The sequence below is a fragment of the Kogia breviceps genome, chromosome 4 (assembly GCF_026419965.1).
Source record: "Kogia breviceps isolate mKogBre1 chromosome 4, mKogBre1 haplotype 1, whole genome shotgun sequence".
NCBI lineage: Eukaryota > Metazoa > Chordata > Mammalia > Artiodactyla > Physeteridae > Kogia > Kogia breviceps.
The window spans coordinates 168,214,125-168,237,860 of record NC_081313.1 but is presented as its reverse complement, the minus strand read 5'-3'; the positions used below and the strand labels follow the sequence as shown (position 1 = coordinate 168,237,860).

The 23,736-nt window shown below is 52.4% G+C and overlaps 1 protein-coding gene and 1 long non-coding RNA gene across 2 annotated transcripts in view; one reads left to right on the top strand and one right to left on the bottom strand.

Moving 5' to 3' along the window:
• Positions 1-17,937, bottom strand: part of NEURL1B (neuralized E3 ubiquitin protein ligase 1B) — a 42,836-nt gene extending 24,899 nt beyond the window's left edge. The window contains exon 1 of the mRNA XM_059063175.2: positions 17,737-17,937. Within this exon, the coding sequence (XP_058919158.1) occupies positions 17,737-17,767 (31 nt within the window). The 5' untranslated portion in view covers positions 17,768-17,937. The remainder of the gene's footprint in view (positions 1-17,736) is intronic.
• Positions 17,608-23,736, top strand: part of LOC136794097 (uncharacterized) — a 36,094-nt gene continuing 29,965 nt past the window's right edge. Inside the window, exon 1 of the long non-coding RNA XR_010840406.1 lies at positions 17,608-17,642. This is a non-coding gene — a long non-coding RNA (uncharacterized lncRNA). The remainder of the gene's footprint in view (positions 17,643-23,736) is intronic.

The following is a 23,736-nucleotide window of genomic DNA, read 5'->3' as shown; positions in this document are numbered from 1 at the left end:
TAGAACATACACCTTTCATAACTCATTTCTATGGGAATTTTGCCCCAAAGGACCTGGAGAATCTTGGGATAGTCTCCTTTCAAAGGATCTGGACCCTGGCCACAAACCCAGGTGGCCCCGTCTGGAGGTGGGGGCATCATCCTTCCCACCTTTCCTCCTCCATCCCTGTTTACTTACCATATACATTTCCTCATTTAATCCTTATAATAACTGTATGAGGTAAGGACTACCATTAACCACTTCATGCAGATGAAGACATGGTGTTTCAGAGAGGTTGATTTATTTGCCTGAAGTCACACAGCTGGCTTCACTAAAGGCAGAGCTTCAATTGAAGCCATATTTGTGTGACCTTCGTCCTGCCTTTTTAGCCATTTTACCTTATTTTCTCTGCTGTTTAGGAATCAACACAGGATGGACAGAAGGGCTGGGCTGTAGACCCCTGACATAGGAAAGGGATGCAGAGGCCACCTGTTGATTCCTTGCACCCCTAGGCAGGCCTGCTAGGCATTGAACTGGTGGAGGAGGGCAGCAGGCAAAATGCTCACTCCATTATTCATCCATCCATCCATCCTTCCATCCATCCATCCATCCATCCATCCTTCCATCCATCCTTCCATCCATCCATCCTTCTACCTACCTATCCATCCATCCATCCATCCATCCACCCATCCATCCATCCTTCCATCCATCCATCCAACCATCCATCCATCCATGCATCCATCTATCCATTCATCTATCCATCTGTCCATTCATCCATATATCCATCTGTCCATCATCCATCCATGCATCCACCCATCCATCCATCTTTTCTGCAGATGCATCTGCTGGTGTGAAGCACTGAGGGAGCACAGGTGATGACACAATCCCGACCTTGTGGAGATCTGAGTCTCTCCGTGGAAGAGAAGACACACAGATGAATAGACATGAACATTAGGGACCAATAATAACAATAGAGACCACATTAGGTATTGGCATTGGGGGGCTGTTAGGCCCAGAGGAGACCCCAGACTCAGCCAGGGGCCGGAGGGCAGGGGGGTGATGTCCACAGAGCCAGGTCTTCAGAGAGTCTACATTCCAGGCAGAGGGAATACTAGGGGCAGAGGTGGGGGAAGCTGGACTTGGAGGGGAGGGTAAGTACTACGGTAGGTGTGACAGAGGGTATCTGAGGTTGGGCAGCCACTGCTTTGCAGGGGTGAGGGGTGAGGGTGCCATTGCGTCATAGGGACCAGACAGGAAGGCCCTGAACGCCAGCCTGGAAGGCTCAGAGTGCACAGCATGGGGAGAGGGAACCACTAGGGGCTTCCAGTGGAGCAGGCCAGCACTGCCTGTTAGGGAGGGCCCCTAAGGCAGAGAGGAGGGTGGACACAGAGCCAGGCTGTGGGCCATCTCTGGAACCACAAGGATAAGAGTAAGGGACCACTGGACAGCAATATCAGCAGGACAAAAATCAGACGAGTTGGGGAAATACTGCCCGGGTGTAAAGCATCAGGAGAGGCCACCCAGGACAGCAGAGCCTGCGTTCTCCAGGCACGCTGTGGCCTTGTACCAGCCACCCAACCCTGGGCGGCAGTTTCCTCCTGTGTCTAACAGGCCGGATTCTCTCCAAGGTCCCCGCTGCTGGCAAACTCTCCAGGAAACATTAAATAGGACTAGAGATCAAAAGCACCAAAGACCACAAGCCACCCTTATTTGATTATTTTTATCTCGGCTCCCATCTCTGTTGTTTTTCCAACCTTACCTCTCAATCAGAGACTTTCTTTACAAAACTGGCTTGGGAATCCTAAGCAGATGTTCCTTCCGAGTGGTCTGGAGATTTCAATGGATGCTGGAGTGTGGAGAGATACTGCTTTGTTACTACAAGGGGATGTTTCCTGCTAAACCAGCTATATGTTAGGATAAAAGGCAGCCAAGTAACCAGGGCAGTTTACATATTTGTTTACTTTTGATTATATGATCCAACTTCCTTCAGGGAATGAGGGATAAACACTACTTTCCCCTCCTCTGAGGCCAGAGTCCTGATGTGAGATAAAGAAAACCAGAGAGAAAAAGTCTCTAAGAGGATGTGTTATTTACACAAATTGAAAATGCTTAAAATGAAAGAACAGAAAGCGGTCTCCAAATTGTACACCAGCATCTGCTTTTAGCTCAGCTCAGGGAAAGCAGCTTCTACATGAAACAGAAAACTGTGGCCACGGACCCCACGGGCCGCAGAGAACATCCTAGTTCAGGGATGTCAACGGAAAACCTGAACTTTGTCATTTAAATTACAGCAATAAACACTACAGCCATATTAGAGAAAGTTTTAGAAGAAGGAGAAAATTTCCCCTCTTCTCCCCACATTCACACCTTAACTCACATTGCATTTTTCATCTTTCCTGCCTGGCCCTTATCCACGGAAGAACCATTGGCTGTGCCCTCACTAGGCACCATGTCTTGGGCCAGATGTTTTTGATACAAGGCTGTAGTTAATTCTCAATACAAATCCTCACCCACAGGATTATTGTCTTCATTTTCCAGGAAAAAAAACTTCCTGTGGCTACAAGGAGATATGAACCCAGCTCTGTCTGACCCCAAACCAGGGCTCTTTCCTCCTGTCCTGACTTTCCTCCATAAGTAGCACAGAAGTACTAAGCACTAAGTAGTACTGAGTACCTTTTCTAACTTCCTTGCAACCAGAACACACATTTAATTTTGCCCCCTGCCTTTTCTTTCCTAACTCAACATTACATAAAAAAGCATTTTTTCCCACATGGCTCCCAAGCATTCACTGTTCTGTTTCAGGACTGCAGAATATTCCACTGAGAGCCAAAATGTCCCCTGCCGTTCCCCTCCTGGAGATCACTTCAACTGTTCCCCCAAATGGCTGAGTCCATGGGCACAAGAGGTTCCTGGCTGCTGGTGCCAGGACCAGATTTAAATGGACACCCTGTCACTGGTGAGAAGGTGTCACCTTCTGCCAGGGAGGGGCCCCCAGCCCACGCCAGGGACCAGACCCTTTCCTCCCATGCAAGGCCGAGTCCCCACTGGCCTCGTGCGGGTGTGCCTCCCTCTCTCTGGCCAGGAACTGGGTCTAGAGACTCTAAGAACAAGGCAGGGGGAAGGCGTTTCTATGCAGTGGGAACCGAGGGGAGACCTCTGTAGTCTCTTCCTATGTGTAGGAAGGAGGGGACAGTCCTGGCCCACCCCTCGTGGTTAACCAAAGGCTGCTCCAGCCCCTCCAAGACCAGAGGGAAGGGTCTTCCCAGCGTTTAGTCAAGGAAGCAATGCCCCACTCGAAAAGGTACGAGTACAGATTTTGGGGGGTGGGTGATGAGTGGCTGTGGGTATTTAGGGAGGAGGGAGCTCTGTTCTGGCTAAACAAATGTTGCCACTGCCAGCCTTGGGCTAGTCCTTCGGGCAAGCAGGGGGACATCAGAACCGCTCTGCGGGCTGCTGCTCCGTGATATACTCACATCAGTGCTTTTTTTTTTTTTTTTTTTCCTGGTATACGGGCCTCTCACTGTTGTGGCCTCTCCCGTTGCAGAGCACAGGCTCCGGACGCGCAGGCTCAGCGGCCATGGCTCACGGGCCCAGCCGCTCTGCGGCATATGGGATCTTCCCGGACTGGGGCACAAACCCGTGTCCCCTGCATCGGCAGGCGGATTCTCAACCACTGCCCCACCAGGGAAGCCCTCACATCAGTGCTTTAGAACGGCCCTCACGGGCTCTGGGTTCGAGCCCATGCTTTGCTGCTAATTTGTCTGAGGGGACTTTGGACAAGTCATCATCTGTGAATAGTGTGTGAATGCAGAGCCTCATCTCAGGCTGCTGGGAAGGGCGATGAGAGGACAGAAAGCTCCCAGCAGGAGTCCCAGCACACGATGGACGCGTGCACTAAACGTTCATTCCCTCCCCTGCAGGGAACATCAGGTCCAACCCCTGGGTAAGCCCCTCACTCCATCTCTCCCACACTTTTATTTTCTAAATCTCAAGGTGAGAGGCAGTTAAAAGGAGCACAAGCTTGGAGTCAGACAGATGGGGGTTTAAATTCTGGTTTTTTCGTTTCGTAGCTGTGTGATCTTGAGGTACATGCTTAACTTCTCTGCCCCGCCCCCCAACCAGACCTAGAAAACTGGTAAGAGTCATCTCCACCCTGCACGATTGCTGTGAGGACGAATGAGGCCAGCTGGTCAGAGTCGGTGTGTGGCACGTAGTAGGTGTTCACTTAACACTGGTTCTCCCCCCCCGCCCCCTTTAGTTACCTTATTTAGTTTCTTTGCCGAGAAAAGGTTTACTCCTGGGTCAAAGACGGCTACTTGTAGGGTCAGGGGAATATATCCTGCAACGTTTCTCCCGTGGAGGGTTGGTAACCTTGGCCAGGAAAGGCCTCTTGAAAACCCCAGGGTCACTTTCCCTGGGTGTCCAAGGACAGAGGCCTATTTTTAAGCCATCCCAGCAGCATCCCAAATGTGCACTGTGCCACCCCTGAATGAATCCTGCTCATCGCCCCAATTCAGCCTTTCCTTTGATCTAAAAAGAGCCCAAGGAAATGGCATTTACTGCCAGGAGGATGGCAGGAAGCAACAGCTCCAGCTTCTCTGACTGCCGAGATGACGGCCTCCAGCTTGCTGGTATTCAGCAGATGGCATTCTGGCTGAAATTTTCAGCAGATTCCGCTCCACCGGGAAAGGGAATTGCCAACTGCGAGGACAGTCTATTCTGCCCCCTCCCTCTCACCAGAGGATTTAACTAGCCTTTTACTGAGCCTTCGTTATGTGCCGGCACAGGCCTTTGTGTATTGAGTTTACATTCTTACAACCCTGCAGGGTAGGTTTTACCACCTTCATTTTCCAGAGGAAAAAACTAAGGCAGCAAAGCTGGGCAGTGGCAGGAGAGGGCCAGGCTCGGGCCCTTCCTCCCATCCCTGCCCCCTCTCCAAGGCGGCTGCCTGTGGCCTTTGGGGGCGGGGGTCGTGTGCCTTGCTAGGCGCAATGACAGCTTGTACCGGGCCCTCTCCCACCGAAACACACCCACACTCCACTCACACAATTTGATGTACAACTTCAGGGGCTTTCTGAACCTGCACAACATCCAACCTCAGACTGTGGACCTTCAGTAACAAGTCTCTGGTTCAAGCAACAGAGGTAGGAAGCAACAGGGTGCACGTGTGTGTGTGCGTGCGCGCGCGCGGGCTTTAGAGAGAAAAAGGCGAGGCTGGTATTTGGCAAGGCTTCCCGTCACCCAAAGCAGGGCGGGGATATCAGTCTCCTTTGGCAAAAGAAAGTAACTTTTCTATTGGTGGGTTTGAAAGTGGATTAGAAAAAAATAACCAAGCCTCCTTCACCTCTGCCAAAAAGGGCAGTGACATGCACCCAGCAGACAGACGCCAGCCTAATGGGACTTTGTTCTCTGTTTCAGAGGCCTGGTCGGCCATCACCCAGGGTGGAAGGGAGCCAGCCCACACTTAGAAACCGCCACCCAGCTCCTCCGTGCTCCTATTCTCTGCAAACAGAACCCAGTCAGCGCAGTGCAGCCAGAAAGGCGCAACACTCCTGTCAACAGCTGCAAGGAGGCCCAGGAGGGAGGCCGGAGGTCACACGACACTGCTCGTTGGGAGAAAAGCCCTCTCCTTCCAGGTCTAAGTCGCAGCCCTCTTGGCTCAAGTGGGCTCAGATGCACTGAGTTCCCAGGGGGTGAGGTCATCCGGACACCCCCTCCAAGCGTGTTCAGCAGAGTTGGGAGTCCCAAGCCGGCTCCAACCCTCTGCTGGGCCCCTCGGTCGAGGTCTCTTCTTGATAAAGGGACCCAGGAAGCTCCAACTTCAGAAGCGCCGGCTCCCAGGGTTAGGACCCCACTGCTGCAGAGGGTTGGGGTGGTGGGGGGGCGAAACGTGCCCTCATTCTTTTTCAAGTACATCACTTCCTCCTTCATCTGACATTTAAGGAGCATCTGCTCCATGCCAGGGCCGCGCTGGCTGCAGGGACACACACGCACTGACGAGTCACACACAGTCCCTGACCCCAGGGCTGAGAGACCAGCATGGGGGATGGACACAGACACCATGACTGCACGGGGTGGTCAGCACGGAGGGCTGGGGCCAGGGGGATGCTTCTCAGAGGGGCTACTCTGCAGTCTGAGGAAGAAACGGCTGGGGGTGGGGCAACGATAAAGGATGGGGAACGGTGTTTCAGGCAGAGGCAACAGCACGGGCAACGGCCTGGAGGTGAGAACAAGCTGAGCGCACCTGGGGAACTGCAGGGAACAGAGTGTAGAAGGGAAAGGGGAGGGTGGAGAGGGAGTCAGGAGCTACATCACAAAGGGTCTTAAAGGCCTAGCAGAGGAGGTTAAGGTCCTCAAGAAGGCTCTGGGGGCCACTGAAGGGTTTGGAGAAGGGAAAGAGCCTCTGAGGATCCGTCTCTCTGAAAACTGCGATTCAAATCCTGGGTCTTCCTATCGAAACTGCCTGTTCCTTTCTTCCCTGCCTATCAAAATGAGCCTGCACAGCAGGAGTGGGAAAACCAGTCCAGGTTCCAAATGTAGCTTCCAACCGCTGGCACATTCTTGTCCCTTGGCACCTGCTTCTCCTCCAGGCAGCTTCTGGCAGCTGCCTCCTAAGCCAGCTGATGGGCCAGCTTTCTCCTTCTCTTTGCCCTGATGGCAGCCACTCCCCCAGCCTGGGTGGTGCCCGGAAGCCTGGCTGTTCACTATCCTCAGCCCTAGATGGGCACCTGCAGGGCCCCTGTCCCAACTTTGAAACAATAGGTCCACTGGCTCTGCTTTTCAGGCTCAAAAGCAGCTGGAAACTCTCCTAGAACACCAACTGTTCTCGCCTCTGGAGCTGAGGAAATGCTCTTCACAAACCCCATGGCTGGGTGGTGTTTGCTGGCCCCGAGGGGTGGGAGCCCACCTCTGTGGCACTCCCAGTGTGTGCCAGGGGCTCACCACATGGCCCATTCGCTCATGGCTACACCCTGCCAGGTGGCTTCCAAGTGAAGAAACTGAGGCCCAGAGAGGCGGACGTCCTGGCCAGAGACCACCCAGCCTGTGAGGCTAGTGCCTGTTTTTTGAATCTGGTCCTGTCTGACCCTGAAGGTTGCATCCTTCCTGTGTTATGCCTCATTCCTCCCAAGGTCTCTCGCTTACCCCCTGACCTACAAGAAAAAAGTAGGCTATGTACAAGAGGCATAAGCCACCTTCTAGGACAGAGGTGGAGTGAGGCCCTGGCTTGGTCTCAGAGAGGGGCAGGTGTGATGGTGGATGTCATCAATCAGCCTATTTTGAGCAACTCAAAGGCCACAGGTTGGCGGAATTTGGGATGAACAACAAGCAACATCTAAAAAAAGGAAAGTGGTGGCAGATTATAGCAGGGGGATGGAGCCCCAGAGCCTAACGTCCCCAAGGTCTAAAAGGGGATTGGAGGTGGGGCATGATCAGAGAGGCAGACCTCCCAGGGGGCCATCCAGAGCCTGGGGCTGGCCCTCCACCCACCAGACTTCCTGTGATCCTCCTGACAGTGCTGAAGGAGGTGACTGCTACCAGACCCACTGCTGGTGAGGAAGGGAGGCTCAGAGAGGCTGGGAGAGCTGCCCAAGGCCACACAGCCAGGAAGTGGTGGAGTTAGCATTAGAACCATACCAGCATGGCTCCCAAGGCTAGGAAGAAGATGCTATGGGTGCTTTGGGCAAAGTGTAGAAGTTACCCCTACAGGGAAGGAACAGAGCCTGGCACACAGTAGGTCCTCAACTAAAGTAGATTCCTTCCCTGCCATGTTTGGCTTTGAAGCCCACAGAGAAGTGACTCAAGGGTGCCCCTCCCACTCTCCTTCCTTCTCCAAAGATCCAGCTTTCTCTTTCCTCTCCCCCTCATCTGTCAGACTGGCCTTTCTCCAAATGCCTGAGGGCTCCCAAGAGCCAGTGAGTATAGACTGAGGACGCCTGCAGGAGGTCTGCATGGGCTTCTGCCCCTGACCCAAGAAGTAAAGGATGAATGTTGGAAATGCAAACTCAGGAGTCCTGATAAGAATCTCCATATCATACATCCTAAGCTCTGATGACCTGAGAGTTGTTGGCTCACTGGGGCCTCTCTACACATCCTTATGAACCCATTTCCCTGATGAGGACATTAGGCCCAGATGAGGAGGGGCTGGCCCAAGGTCATGGTGCAGGCAAACAGCTGGGTCAGGATTTCACTCAGACCTGAATCCAAAGCCATGCACACACTTAACCATTATGTGGAATTGCTTCCCTAGCCAGCCAGTGAGTACTTCAGGAATCTATTGCAGGGATTTGAGAGGTGAGACCCAGCAGGACTATTTGGTCCCATTGCACCTCTCCTTTTCATCAATTTCAGGAGCACAGATTCCTCGCCTTCAAGGAATCCAAAGTCACCTCTGACAAAGAGGGTGAGACATGCCCATTTACCGAGTTCCCACCTTATGTTGGCTCAGACTTCTCATGGAGTCTCCTATTTATTCCTCATCACAATCCCATGAGGGGGTCACCGTCATTCTCCCCATCCTAAAGATGGGAAATGAAGGTTCAGAGAGGGGAAGTGACTTGCCCAGGGCCACTTAGCTTACATATAGAAGAACTGAGGTTTGAACATGAGACTACCTCCAAAACCGGTGCTCTTTCCACCGTCTCTCTTGGGATTCCAGCCAAAGACCCCACCTGTAATCTCTGTGTGAACCTTTGCAAGGCTCTTGTCCTCAGTGTCCTGATCTGCCAAATGGGCGGTGGGACAGGGTGATTCTGAGCATTCTCAGAATTTATGAGATGGGTGGGCATCTCCTTGGGGAAAAGGAAAGAAAACACGTGCCTGAGGGATATAACTATGATGTAAACAATGTGTAATGTTGAGGATGTAAACAGAACCCACTTGTTAATAGCTGTGGGCCTTGTGCCGACTGCCAGTACTGCCCCAGACACCACCACCCCACGCATATCCCCAGATGGTTTACTCATTAAAGAACTCTCTCCCCTCTGCCCAGAGGTGAGACAAGAGGCCAGCTCTGAGCTGCCCTGAGTCCTGGTAATAAGGAGAATGAAGGGGAAGGGAGGAGAGAGAGCTGGCACTGATATCCAAGAATGGCTGCTGCTCAGAAGTTCCTGCTGTTAAGTGTGGAAAAGTGCTGAGGCTGGGAGGTCACAGACCCAGAAGGGGACAGGTGGCTTCATCTTTCTGTGACTCAGTTTCCTGATCTATAAAATGGGGCTCAAGCCTCCCAACATGCAGAACTGGCAGGGGGATTAGAAAAGTGAGAGATTATCAAGGGCCCTCCGCGCGTTCAGCGGATGAGCACTGGCTAGCACTTCCTATAAGACCCCGGGGTCAAAAGGCACCTTAATGGACAATTCATCCCAGATCCATCTGATGCTCTAGTTGCCTCTACAATGTCGATGTCAAGTCCCAATTGGGCTAAACACCAATGCCACTCTGGCAAAGGGTACTTTCTCCCCCACTGCCCTCATTCCACTTCCAGATAGCTTCCACAGTTAGAAGGTTCTTCCTTTGACTGAGCTGAAATCTCATGTGATGTCCACACACGTCTGGTCATGTCTGTGTTTGGTCCACAGTACCCTTCCCTATCAAGTCTGCTCCCCTGCCTCATGGATCTGCAGGCAGCTCTCAGGTTCCAAGGGTCCCCAGGCTATGTTGCTGGGGATACTTTGCCCCTCTGGGTCTGACATGGCCCTTGCTTTGCTCTCCAGAAAACTCTCAGGACATCAGTCGTCCCCTGGCCTGCCTTGAAAGGGGGTTGGAGATCTACACATCAGACTTTGGGAGTATCAGCTGGGGTCCCCATAAGCCACCAGGAGAGTGGCCCTACCCTGCCACGCCTAAAGGTGGGATGTGAGATAAACAACCTCAGAAGTAGGTGAGCAACTGAAACGAAATCTGCCAGACAAATCTAAATGCTCACAAGTTTCTGCTCAATACTATGAAGGCTTCCAGGGCAAATGTGAAATGCCCCCCACCTGACCCTCTGTCTCGACCTGACAGTCATCCATCCCACATCAACATTGCTTCCTTCTAGTGGGAATTATGTTCGACTACCCAAGCTGTGGGCCCTTAGGCAAGCTACTTTCCCTCTCTGTTCTCTCAATAGTTATATGGGACTAAAAATAGTAGCTCTCTCAGGGCTTGTCCTGAGGGCTAAATGCAGGTACCTGCTGAGAACAGTGTCTGGCACAGCCTGGCTGAGTGATACAAGCTAGTGGTTATTATTATTCTTTTGTGTCTGTCTCCCTTGGGAGCACCAGGCCCAGCAGGGAGCAGGGGCTTGTTCCTCTCGTGAATACATAATCATAACAGGTGCCCCCTGTGAGCACTCACTATCTGTCAGAGGCTTTGCAGGCCTGAGACGTAACATCATTATCTCCTTTCTGCAGAAAAGGGAATCAAAGCTTAGAGAGGTCAAGTCATTCGTCTGGATAATAAGGGGCAGAGCCAAGACTCAGACCCAGGGATGGAGGCCCCCAGCCTGTGCCATTACCGACTCTGTTAATAATGACAGCACACCAGGGGGACAGGATGCTCCTGGCCTGCCGGAAAGCCTGGGTGCAGGGCGACAAAGGGCGCTCACCCTGGCCCCAGGCCCTTGCTGACCGACTGGTAGGGGCTGCCTGGAGCTCTGAGTAGCAGCCGGGCTCAGGGGAAAGGATGTGGGTACATGGTGACACCTGCCAATGGGGGGTGGGGATGGCCGGGCACGGCCAGCTTTTACCAGGCAGACACATCAGGAGCCTGAGCCCTAGTCAGGCAGGAGGAAGGGGTGCAGAGCTCCAGTTCACACCTTCTAATCCAGGGCAGGATTCCCAGAGGCCACCTCTACCTTTTTAGTTAGAGTGTCCAGGCCTGGGGTGAGGGGAGCGGGGTTGGTGGATGGACCTTTTCTATGGGCAGCTTCATTCTGGCTGCTGGGGACAGAGGCGATTCACCTTCCCAGGACAAAGAAGGTAAGAAGGTGTGCCTGCAGGAAGGACAGCTTGTGGGGAGGGGGGACTCAGGAGCTCAGGATGAGGCCAAGGGGCAGCAGCGCCAAGAAGCCCCAGGGGGTAGCGACCCATAGTGGTGGGGGAAGGGGCTTTGGGGTCAGGCAGGCTTGGGATAAAATTCTGTTCTGCCACTTCCTAGCTGTCTGACCCAAGGCAGGTCTCATGGTCCTTCTGAGCTCAGTTTTCTCATCTGTGAAGTGGGAGACTACTTCTGGAAGGCTTGTCCTGATGGTTTAAAGGGGATGAAACAGAAAAAGGGCCTGGCATGGGGAGGGCGTGCTGCAGCTCTGACCACTCGGCTACACCCCCTAGGTGGGCGCTTACAACCTACCACATGCTGGCCCCTTCCTCTTCCCTCTCTGCTTTAAGCTCTCACCACACACCTGGCTTCTGGGCTTCTATTTTAAGCCCTGATAGAGCACTACCAAGTACAGAAAGCCCTTTGGTCCAAAAGAGGACAGAGCTGACTCTTCTTGTCCATGGGGAAGATTAAACAGCCTGTTCTGAGCAGCCTTTGCGGCCCAGCCCAGAAAACACAGTACATCATCCTGGCGGGGAGTGTGGCATCTGAGAAAGCTAAGTCTTCTGACTGCAGGCCGGCCTGTAAGAAACCCCTCTTCCTCTGACCTGACCTCTACCCACAGCTCTGACCTCATATTTCCACCACCACTTGCACTGGGACCCCCGAAGTCTGCTGCTCCCCCTTCACATCCCCCGTTCTCCCTCCCATCGCCTTTGCACGTCTAACCCTCTGCCTTGAACAGCCTTTCCCATTCCCTTGTGGCTAACTTCTCTGCTTTCTGGTCTCAGCTGTACGGCACCTCCTCCAGGAAGCCGTCCCTGCACCCTCCTCTAGGCTCTCACAGCCCCCTGGGCTTCCCCTCCCCCACTTACCAAACTGCCCTGTCCTTGTTAGTCTCTCCCACTAGACCTGGAAGTTTGGTGAGCCAATGCAAACTGCAAAATGCAACCTGCCAGGCAGATTCTTCTCTTCAGAAATGAGGTGTCTTGGACAGGGCTCATGGAACCCTTTGGAACTGCTGTCAGTGCCATGAAAGTGACGCCTCCCAATCCAGCCCCTCAGCTCAGGGCTTGTGGTCACCTGGGGCACAGCTTTCAAGGCAGGAAGTGAAGGGCACTTGTCAGCCAGCCCTGTCTAGAGACCCCAGGGGGCAGGCCTGAGGCCTCTCCTGTCCATGGTGGCAACAATAACCATGACAGCGACTGCCCTGAGCATTGTGCTAAAGCTTCTGCCGGCTCTGTTCCGCTTAACGTTCACCCCCACCAACTGAGAGGTAGCTACGCATCCTCCCCACTTGCAGGGAGGAAACCGAGGCACAGAGAGGGGAGTCCTTGCCCAACATCCCTCCACTGAGAAATGGCCGTGCTGAGATTTGAACCCAGGTAGCCTGACTCCAAGATGCATGTCTAGACCCAGACACCAGACCTCCTGCTGCTGTAGACCAGTGAGTGGGCTCACCGTAGCCCTGAACCACTGTGACCCACAGAGAGAAATGCATATGACATTGTGACACGCAACACGCACAGGTGCACGCACACATGCACAACTGAAGCCAAAGTTTCTGAGGCAAAAATACTCTTCCTACGTGAATGCACTCGCTATTTTATTTTTTATCCTATTCTACGTCATTAGGATTTTTTTAAAAAGGTGGTCGTGCACGACCCACAGTAGACAGACAACAAGGCCAGGCCTTGTTCGGGGTGTTGGGCATCGGCCCCTCCTTCTTGGAGGCACAGGGTAGCAGCATCTTATGCTCTGCAGTGATATAACCAGTCATGTGACCTGCTCTACTAGAGCATTCTATCCCTCTCCCACCAGTGGCCAGCTCCATGGGGCCCGCCTGTGGCTGTCCATCCCATTCAGGGCTGAACCCCGGGGCTGGCACGCGACACGTGCCCAACAGACGTCAGCTAAGTGAACGAAGGTGCACAGTCAGGAAAAGGCAGAGCAGGGCACACCCCAGGGTCACCCAGCCTGGGCGCACGGCACTTAAGCGGAGATCAGGACGGCTGATCAGGCAACTGAGCTACAGAAGACCCTAAAAGGGGGCAGAAAAAGATGCCATTCGAATGGGGGAGGCAGACATTCAGTTGGACTTTCCTTCAGATGTCGCCTCCCCCAGGAAGCCCTCCCTACCCCCCTTTCCTGCCTGGGGAGAGAGAGAGGGAAGGGAGAAGAGGTGGGACCAGGAAGAGGGTAAAAACAGAGGCAGGCCCTAGTTCCTCTGGCTCCAGATTCTCCACAGGCAACTTCTCCGTGTTTCCTATACACTGGACAGACCCATTCCTCGTCCTCACTTCCACTGATGGATAAGACTGCTCCACCCTTTCCCCCAACGCCCACCCCAGCCCCCAGCATCCTCGAAGGGCCTCACCAAGGAACCTTGACTAGTCAGGGCCCCTGACCATGTGTTGACAGCCTGGTAGGTTTCAGGGCTGTTGGACGAACCACGATCACTTTGAGAGGCTCAGGCTCAGGCCTCTTGCTCACCTGGGAGGCTATAAAAGTGATTCTTTATGACCCCGTGGGAGAGAGGCAGATGGGGCCAGATAAGGCAGGCAAGCCCAACCTAACTTTACGTTGTGACTGGGTAAAGGGGGAAGAGCGGTGCAGAGAGAGGGGAATGTCACTGGTTGGGTCGTCCATGCAGCCGCCGTGATGGCTGTAAGAGTGACAAAGGCTGCTGTCCTCCCTAGAGCTGAGACAGTCCAGATCCAGGGAAAAGAGTGGCTGCCGGGCCCTCGGAGCATTACCGCCCATTGCCAGAGGGCAGCAGATCTGACCCATGTAGGCCCAGTAGCCACACAGTTCTGTATTCAGGTCAAATAAAGAAAAAGGCTCTACGGGGAAGGCATCTGAGTGGCCCAGTAGGAGCAGGTGCTTCCGGTCTGGACTTAGCATTTGCAGACTGACCATCTAGGTTAGGAAGATTGGTTCTCCCCCTTATACCGGTGAGCCTTTGTCCTTTACCTCTCCAAGCCTCCATCTGCCTCCCTGTAAGATGGGGATAAATATAGCCCCTCTAAAGCGTTGTTTTGAGGATCTGAAATAGGTAATGTGGGTAAAGCCCTTGACTCAGGGCTTGGCACAGAGCAGGGTCAACACGCTTCCCTCACTCCAGAGCTCCAGGATACCACTCACTGAACTAACACTAGAAACGGCCATTGACTTGGTCAAGCATGGACCGACTTAATGATTAAACCCAACCTACAGTTTGAATTCAGCCTCTTCTCCAACCAGAACTACAGGTGAGCCCCAGAGGCGTGTGGAGGGAAGGGATTGAAATGTGCTGGTGGGAGAAGGGGGAAAGTTCCTCCTCCCCATCCCCCCTCCCCGCTGGAATTGTGCCCTCCTCTCCCCCCCACCCCACGCATGTTTACACTTTTCTTTTTTTGCTTTGCAAAACCCAGATTAAGGCCAAAGGAATGCAGAAAAAAGGACCATGTAGTATTATGAACAAGACAGACCTGGGTCTGCTAAGCCCAGCTTTACCACTGCCTTACTGTGTGAGTTGGGGCAGGTGTCTCAACCTCTCTGTGCCTCAGTCTCCTCATCTGTAAAATGGAGAATTGTACCTTATTTTGCAGGTCTGAACTGCAACTAGAAAGGGAATGGGTAATGCACACAGTAAGAGCATAGCAAATGAGAATTCCCAGCTGACCCCTGCACACTTGTTTACAGGGCATTGATCCGAATTGCTGATGCCCTTTGTGAGGGCCACCAAGGGGCCTCCCCTCAATCGATCATAAAAGACATTCCTTTTGGGGGACATTTCCTTATTGTATACAATAGCATGCCAGGTGTACTCTGGGGCACCCAATAAATGGTATTTGAACCACAGATGTCAGGAGAAGACTGAAGGACTTTGGAGTTAAATAAACCTGGACTCAATCCTGGTTCTGCCAACTGGATGACCCATGTGAAATGGGATAAGTCATTTTACCTCTCTGAGACTTGGTTTCCTTATCTGTAAAATGGAGATGATAATCCCCACCTTGCAGGGCTGTTGTAAGAACTAAATTCATTCATTCAGCAAATATTTACAGAACATCTACTATGTCCCAGCCACTGCTCCAGATGCTGAATATACCACAGTGAATAAAACAGGCAAAATCCTCCCTGGGGAGACAGATAATAAACAGCTATAACTACACATACAGTGTGGCACATGGTGAGCCATGCTAAGAAAAAACACCAAGCAGGGAGAGGGAGTGGGAGACGCTGGGGGCAGGGGCAATGGCAGGAGCCACGTGGAGCAGAGACCTAAAGGAAGCAGGGGGAAACCATGTGGAGAGCTGGGGTAAGGATGTTCCAGGCAGAGGGATGGGCAAGTGCGGAAGCCTTAAGGAGAAGCATGCTTGGCATGTAAATGAAGCCACATATGCAGGAAGCCTGGCATGGAATCCAGGTGCTCGGCAAATGCCAGCTCTCTATTTCAAGTCCCGTAGAAGGAACCCCACGCATGTGTCCTTTTCCTGAGAACGAAAGCACAAGGATTTCTACAGGGCAACACTGAGCCAAGTGTTCTTTCAGCCTAAGATACAGGCAACATGTGAGCTCCACTGCCAGTTTTTGGGCTCCTGCCAGGCACCAGGCTCTGGGCTGGGCAATCAGGGATACAAGATGATCAAGACGTGGGCTGTGTCCTCAGGCAGCCCCAAGGCGAGTAGTAGAGACGGGTGATGACAATGCAAAGTGGTCAGATGAACAAGCAGAGACAAGAAGGTATTTAGGTGGCAGAGCAAAGGTGTGGGTGGTTAGGGAAAGCTTCCTGGAGGAGGTGACAACTGAGCTGGGTTTTGAAAGATGGACTAGACAGTGAAAGGATATTCCAGGTGTGGGGAGCATCACGTACTGAGCACAGAGGTGCAAAAACCAGCACAATGTGTGTGAGAAACTAATTATGGGCAGGTCAGAAAACAATAAATGTTTCTTTGTGTTTTTGGCACCTACAGCCTGATGTGGCACAGGAATGCCAGTTCCATCTCCTTCCTCAAACTCAATGCAAGTTTAGCACCAGTGGAGTTTGAATTTTCCACGATTAGCTACTGCTGTGAGTAACCGACCTTAACCCCAGGCTCCCAGCCCGTGGTGGCCCTGTCCACAGAGAGAGGGCCGAGTGGGATGGAGACTACATAAATATCCAGCTATATTTAGCCCGCCTGGTGTGCCTCTGTCCCTTCATCTACCCCAAGGCTGACCCACAGGTGGCAGAATGACTTTTCTACTAGAACAGCATAAACATTTCTTAATCCCACAAAGGGGCTCATGTCTTTGTGGCTGGGAGGACATCTGATGCTCTATTTGCCAATATCCCTGGACACCTCCAGACTGGGTGGTGGGTTCTCCCCATCCCCATCCCCATCCCATCAATAGCCCTGGCCATAGGAGGCGTGGCCACTCTCAGGTAAGAGGACCTGGATTCAAATCCCACCTCTGCCACTGATTAACTGGTGATGCTCTGCTGGTGACTTCACCTCTCAGAGGATTTGGTAAATTCTGTGTGCAGTGGCCTGAAAGCTGCCCAGAGGCTTATAAAGTAGAAGGAGGGGCTCCTCTCCTATAAGCGGGCCTTGGGAATGTGGGGCTCAGCACCATCCATTTCAATCCCCTCCAGGGGAAGAAATAATTATTTTTTTATATATAATTATGAAGGAGAGAGCTATATGGGACTGTTAGAGCATAGAAGAGGTTATACCTCCCTCTCCTCCTAAAACCTCACATATGTGTCTCTCACCTTCTGCCTAAAGGATGCTACAAATGCCCAGCCTTAAGGCAAAATAAAGATTTATTCTAAAGACTTGGCAGGGAGGAGGGTGGGCAGACAGACATGCGTCCCAATCCAGACCCCCTCCCCACTAGCAACATGGCCTTGGGTGTGTCATTTCGCCTCCACTGAAATTCAATTTCTTCATTATAAAATTGGAATACACACCTTTACCGTGAAGCTTCTTTGCATACCGCGCTGGGGTATGCAAACTGCCAGACACTGAGCCTCCAAGCCTTTGAGCAGCACTGATCTATTCCCACAATTATCAGGTATTTTCTACCAAGGCCTCCTCTGTCTTCACACCCCCACCTCCTCCCAGCTCTGGATCCCCTTACTCTGGCTCCGGAAATTCTGGGGCGGTGTTAACTAGGGGGCGATGCGCTCGAAAGCGGCGACTGCAAGGGGCTAGAGAGCTCCCAGCTGAGCCGACACCAGAGGGGGGCGCAGCCAGGGTGCGCGTGGGAACGTGGCCAAACCAAGGCAGCATGTACCGCGGGGGCGCTGAGCGGCTGGTAACTGAGGTACCCCTGCGAGCACCCCCCGCCCTCAGCCGCTGCAGTCTCGGCACAACGGGTGGGTTTTGGCCGTCGGAAGCCCTGCGGAGCCTGGTTCCATTCACCCTCCCGGAGCGCCCCGGGCTCCTTCATCAGCGCCCTTGGGCTGGAACAAAGGCAAGGGGTCGCGCAGCATCGCCCCAACGGCCCCTTCGCGCATCTGGCCAAAGCCGGGAGAAAGAGCACCGGGGTCCCCAAGGTAACCAGGACGCGGTACCCGCCCTCCCAGAGCGCAAAGCTCAGCCGCTCCGCGCGCGCTGAGCCGGGAGTCGGGAAGCACCGGAGATTACAGCCCGCCGCGCCGGCCGAGGGCTCCAAGGGTAGGTGGGGTGGCTCTCCGGAAGTCACCCAGAGGGTCCCCCGAGGAGAGAAGAACCCCAGCGCCCGCCTCCCTGGAGGGGCTCCCCGGCGTACCTGGCAGGGTCCTGTGCACAGTGTTGCCCATAGCTGCGTCGGGGCGTGGCGTTGGCGGTGGCACGCTCGGGACCCACGGAGGCTAAATACGCGGTGGGCCGGGGACCCGGGCCGGTGTCGGGCTCGGGCTCCGGGGCATCGCGGCTGCACTGGCGAGCCGGCGGGCTGCAGCTGGGGAGGGTGCGGTGAGGGAAGCATCGGCGGGAGGAGGAGGCGGAGCCACCGGCCGGGGCCTGCCGGCTCCGCCCCCGCCTCCCGCCGCCTCCAACCACGCGGAGAGGGGAGGGGCCGAGGCCGCAGCATCTTTTGAAAGTTTGCACCGGGAGGCGGGAGGGGAACCGCCGAGCCTCCCGCCCTCGCGGTTCCCGCGCCCGGGACAGGAAGGCGCGCTGGGCAGCTGGGTGCCCTCAGGGTGCCAGGCTCGTTAGCCTGCTAGCCTTTCTGTCATTAATTGCAGCACTTTTAAGAAGGCCTACTGTGTGCCAGGTGCTGGGCCACAGGGGGCCAAGCCCTCGCCCTGCGGAGCTTCTACGCGGGGAGTTGAAGGTGCGGGGGTAGGGGTGGGGGATGAGGAGGTCCGGGACAGAAACACAAGGTCACCTCGGACAGTGTAAAGGGCTTGAAAACAGTTCAACCAGCGTGATGGTTTGGGGTGGGATCTCGTGCCTATAAGTAGGAGAAACCTAGGCAGTGTCCAAAGGCTGGGAGGAGGGAACCTATAGTCATTAATTCACTCACTCGCTCATTCATTAAAATATTTATTGAGCACATCCTATGTGCCACAGGCTGTGCCCGGGCACTGTAGATACAGACAAGCCATGCTAGTCTAGTGGTGAAGACAAATATCAAGCAATTAAGATCACATAATATAATGATCAAAGCCAGGAAGAAAATAAAATAAGACTGATAGGGTGACTCTTCGGGGCTCAGGGAGAACCTGGGGGCGTGTCAGCTCCATCTGATGCACAGCAAAGAATCGGCATGGGAAGAGCTGGGGACAGTGTCTCTGGCAGAGGAAGTAACCGGCATTCCTTATTCATTCATTCACCCCACAGATCTCAGTACCTCTCCCGTGCAGGAACCCAGACCACACTCAGTGAGGCATGAAGCCTGCTAACCCCTGCCTTCATTGGGCTCCATTTTTTTCCGATCAGAACACTGAGACTGAGACTTGCCTAAGAAGACCCAATTCCAAACCAGTTTTTTTATTTCTAGCTTTACTTTCCATGCTCTTGTATCCTTTATGACCTTATGAAATGTGTTATTACCCCCACTTTACAGATAGGCAGATTGAGGCTCAGAGAGTGGAAAACAGGTGCTCCAAATTTCCCAGTAAGGGGCAAGGCTGGCCTGGAGATATGTGATTGAAAGATGGGTATCCGGGAGAACAAGACCCCAGCCCCCGCAGCTCAGTTTCTCTGGTGCCCTCTGCCTCGAGTGCCTGACCCATCCCCAAAGGGTTCTTGTCCTTCAAGGTCAGCTCAAAGCCTCCACCTCTGGGAAGCCTTCTCTATTCCCCACCACACCCTGATTTATCATATACGTCTGAACATAAGGTTGGCTTGTGTTTGAGTCACTAATTTCTCATATTACAGGTACTCTCTCAGTCACTTATTTTTTAAACACAAAGTCCTGTGTGGGAAAGGTACATTAGTTCCATATTCCCTCAATCCATGTGAGTTTGGGATGCATATAGAGGTCAGTATTATTATAAAAGGAGTCTAGGAAGTTTTACTCATATAAAGCAGTGCAGTGCAAATGGGATTTTGTAACTGCAAGTGCCACAAAGGGAGGGTCACAAAGGGTGACGGCAAGGGAGGTTGTCATAAACAGGCCTTTTAAAGGTCACTTTCAGAGCACCCAAATAAGTGGCAGGGTTGTGCAGATCACAAATGCACACCTGCAAATGAAGCCCCAACTGTCCTAATGCAATGCAGATGGTACCTGCAGAGGGGACACAGTGCCCAGTGGTCACCTGACACTTGGATCCAAAAGGGCTGTGTTTTAGCATCTTGGTCCCTGTGATTAAGATGTGCTCTGGAAAACCAAAAATTATTTCCCCCCACCCTCCCACCAGCTGATGGTGATACTAGTGTCAAAGCCACGTGTAAAGAATTTGGACCAAGTAGTTTCTTGAAATTTTAGATTGGACAAAAGCAGTCTTTCCAAATTAATATTTTATTAAATAAATGAAATATTAAAAATTTAAATATATAAAAGTAATTTAAAATATAGCTCTCTCAGTAAAGAAATAAATATTACAATAGCCGTTTGACTATTTCGTCTCCACACCTTAAAGTTTATATTTTTCAACTTTACTGTGCATCTTCTCATTGGGAGAATAGGGATTGCCCTTAACCTTTACTTGGGTGGCCCAATATTTGGGCATATATAGTAGTTGCTCACCCCTCTGAGGTCCCTCTGTACTTTGTCTTTTCTGTCAATTACACCCTCAGGGCAGGTGTTTTAGCTGTTACCCCTCTGTCCTCTCCATTGGCAGATGGGAAGCCTCCTGTGGGCAGGACCCAGGACATATTCACTTATGAATCCCTGGTGCCCAGAGTAGGAGTAGCATGCACAAATGCTCAACACATATTTGAAAATACTGACTGCAGAGAGGCATTGCTCTAAAATGGGAGAAGAAAGGAAAGAAGGACGGAAGAAGGGAGGGAGGAAGGGATGGAAGAAGGAAGGGGTAAAAAAGAGTTGTGAAGGAATGAGTTTTAGTTGATAGCAGCCCTGGACACTTGGGTGTCATCAATAGTGATACGTGTGGGGAGAAACAAACAAAATAGGGATGCATTAACAGAAGTATAGTCTGTAGAACAAAGGAGGAGCTTGCCACCCCAGTGCATGATTAGAACATTCTGGGAGAAGTTGCTTTGGTTCTGGGCACCACACTTGAGAAGGAAGACAAAGCTGCAGGTGGCTTTGGGAGAGAGGGAGATCCCAGTCACAGGAGGTATGCAAACAGAAGCAGAGGTTGCGGGGCATCCTTGGGCCAGGACAGCAGCCTCTAGTCATAACCTCTCCTGGCTTTGACTTCCACACTGCCCCCCACCCTTAGCCACATCCAAGATTGTGGAGACAATGCTACCCTCCCTCGGCACCAGGACCCGTGCTTGGGTTGCAGGGGCCCCTGGGTGGGGCTGCCTCTCTTGATGGTGCAGTGTTGGCACAGTCTCCCATGGCAGTGGGTAGAGGGAGGGCCCAGGCTCTGCTCCCTGGCATTGCTCCCTCTGGGCATGCCCTAGCAGATCCTGCCCCATGCATGGCAGGCCGTCAAGTGTACGTCGTAAAAAGGGCACGCACTGAGCTGGTGGGGGTTATGGCCACTGCAGACTCCTGGGTAGAAGACCCCTTCCTCCAAGGAATCCAAGGGCCTTTGCACAGACTCGTCCTTGCAACTCAAGAACTGAGAATCCAGGCTACAGTCAAACCACAAAGCTTGGCTTTAAAATTGCTACAGGAGGCCTCTACTTTTCAGCAAACTCTGCCCATCAAACCCTCGATTTCCAAACCCAGCGGTCTTCACCCACAAAAGCCATGTATTTTCAGTTCCTGATTACAAAGTGCCAATCATGCAGTGGGCACCAGGCTGTGCCCTTTGAGTGATCCTCCTCACAGCCTAGTAGCGTGCTCATTAACATAATTCCCATTTGACAGGAGAGGAAACTGAAGCTAAGGGCGAGGAGGGAACTGCCAAGTTCACACATCCAGGAGGAAGCAGAACTCAAAGACATCTAGCTCTCTCTCTCTTTTTACAGAAGAGGAAACAGGCTCAGAACCACAAAGCCACTCATCCAGTGTGGCACAGCGGTGAACAGAGGAGCCAGGTGTCTTGAGTTTTTCTGGCTCCCATACCTATGTTCATGCGGGGCCGCCCTCAATGAGCAAATCACGTTTGTGTGGTACTAAATCTGGCCACAGTTTACCTTGCAGCCAAGGCAAAAAGGGAAAGAAGCCCTGGCACATGGCTTTCCTTGTCCTGTTCCCTTGCAGATACACACTTGGTGCTGGCATCAGTTCCAAAGGGGAGCTCATCACCGGTGCACAGGAAGGCTGAATGGACAGAATCTCCCTCTAGAGTCTACCCAAAGACACATCAACAACACTCAGATGGATGGGTCCCATGCTGGCCATCCTAAAATGTCAAGCACTGGCGTTTTCCTGAAATCCAGTGGAGGCATCTCTGCCACAGCCTGGGGTCATGGGTGTCCTGGACTCAGCTTTCTCATAACACAAGGACAGAGCTTAGATGCTCTGAGACACATGGTCATGATGGCCATGGGATGGAAGCCTGAGGCAGGGGGTGAATTGAAATCAATTTATGATCCCAATAACTTGCATTTACTGTGCAGTTACAATGATAATTACGACACAGTAATAGCTAACATCTATTGAGCATTGGATGCTGCTTTGAGTCCTTTAGATGTGTTAAGCTAACAGCAACCCTAGGAGGTAGTATTATTAATATGCCCATTTTATAGATGGGGAAACCAAAGCCCAGAGAGTGTAGGTAGCAGGGCCCCGGTCACATAGGCAGAGAGCAGTATGACTGAACATGTTAAGTTCTGATTTATTTAATCCTCATAAAAACCCTATGAGTGAGAAAAAGAGTTAAGGGTTATTAAGGAGTTGCTTGTATTTGTTGCCTTTTAAAATCTTCATCCCCTCCAGCAGAGGTAGGGGCCATTATCATCTCCATCCTATATGACATGCTGGGAGGCTCAGAGAGGTACAGCAACTTGCCCAAATCTACGCAGCCAAGAGGGCAGGACCCAAACAGGAGCCCAGCCTGCTCTGACCCCAGAGTCTGTGCATTCCTCCTGTTGGCCCCTCAGGTGGCTGAGAGTTTGCAAAGAGCCCAGCCCATCCTACCTAGAGCGACTTGAGGGCAGGCCTGTGCTGATCCATCCCAGGGTCCGGCGCACAGCTTGTCCTGGCCCTGGGAGAGCCCACTCTTCCCTGCTGCCTTCCTAGAGCTGTGGAGAACCCACCAGGGGGACATGGACTTTTAAAGAAAAACTGGAAAAATGAATGTGGAAAGGGCCAAATCCTACCTAGGCTACTTACTTAATTACCTTGAATCTTGTTGGCTATGTGTCTCTGCATAGTTACTTAACCTCTCTGGACATCAGTTGCCTCGTTTGTAAAATGAGGATGATAATAACGCCTACCTGATAGGTGCTATAAACTTTCAATGAGATAATGATTGCAAAGTGCTTGGCACAAAATAGGTGATCAGTAAGTGTTTAATTAATGAATGAATTGATGAGTCAATAGATAAACCCCAGGGACAGGGGTTGGATCTCATCCACAGATGATGTTCTAGCTAAGGGCTCAGTCTCTGGAACCAGACAATCTGGGTTCATAGTCTGGCTTCCCTCCTATCTAGATGTGTGACCTTGAGCGTGTTACTCAAATTCTCTGTGCCTCACTCCCCTCGTGTAAAATGGGCTAATAAGGGTACTAGCCTCATAAGATTGTTTTGAGGATTAAATGAGATAATACATGTCAAGTGCTTAGAACAGTGCCTGGCACTGCACAATAAAACTAAGCCACCATTATTATTAATTAGTAACTATTGTTATTCTTGGGGTCAGTTGCTTGGGGAAGAGGACATTTCTTCTAGAGGAAGGGAACAGAGTGGGGACATGGGGTGCAACAGTAGAAGAAGCTGCTTCTCTTGGCCGTGAACACTGTGGTATCTCATGTCTTGGGGGAGCTCCTCAGAGCTGGGTCAGGAGCTGCCAGTTCTGGGGAGCCTGAGCAGGGCACCAGAGGGGTTATGCCAGCCTGGGGCCTAATGGTGCCACTGCAGGCCGTGTGAAGCATGGGTTCTGCCTGGCAGGCCTGGGATGCTTGGCTTCCTGTGACCCTGGGGTCTTTCAGGCAATCTGCCCTGCCCTCAGCTGACCCTGCACTGGCCAGAGCATCAGGGGAGTCACGGAGGCTCTGGGGCCATGTGGGCTGCAGCAGGAACCTGAGTGGGGGACC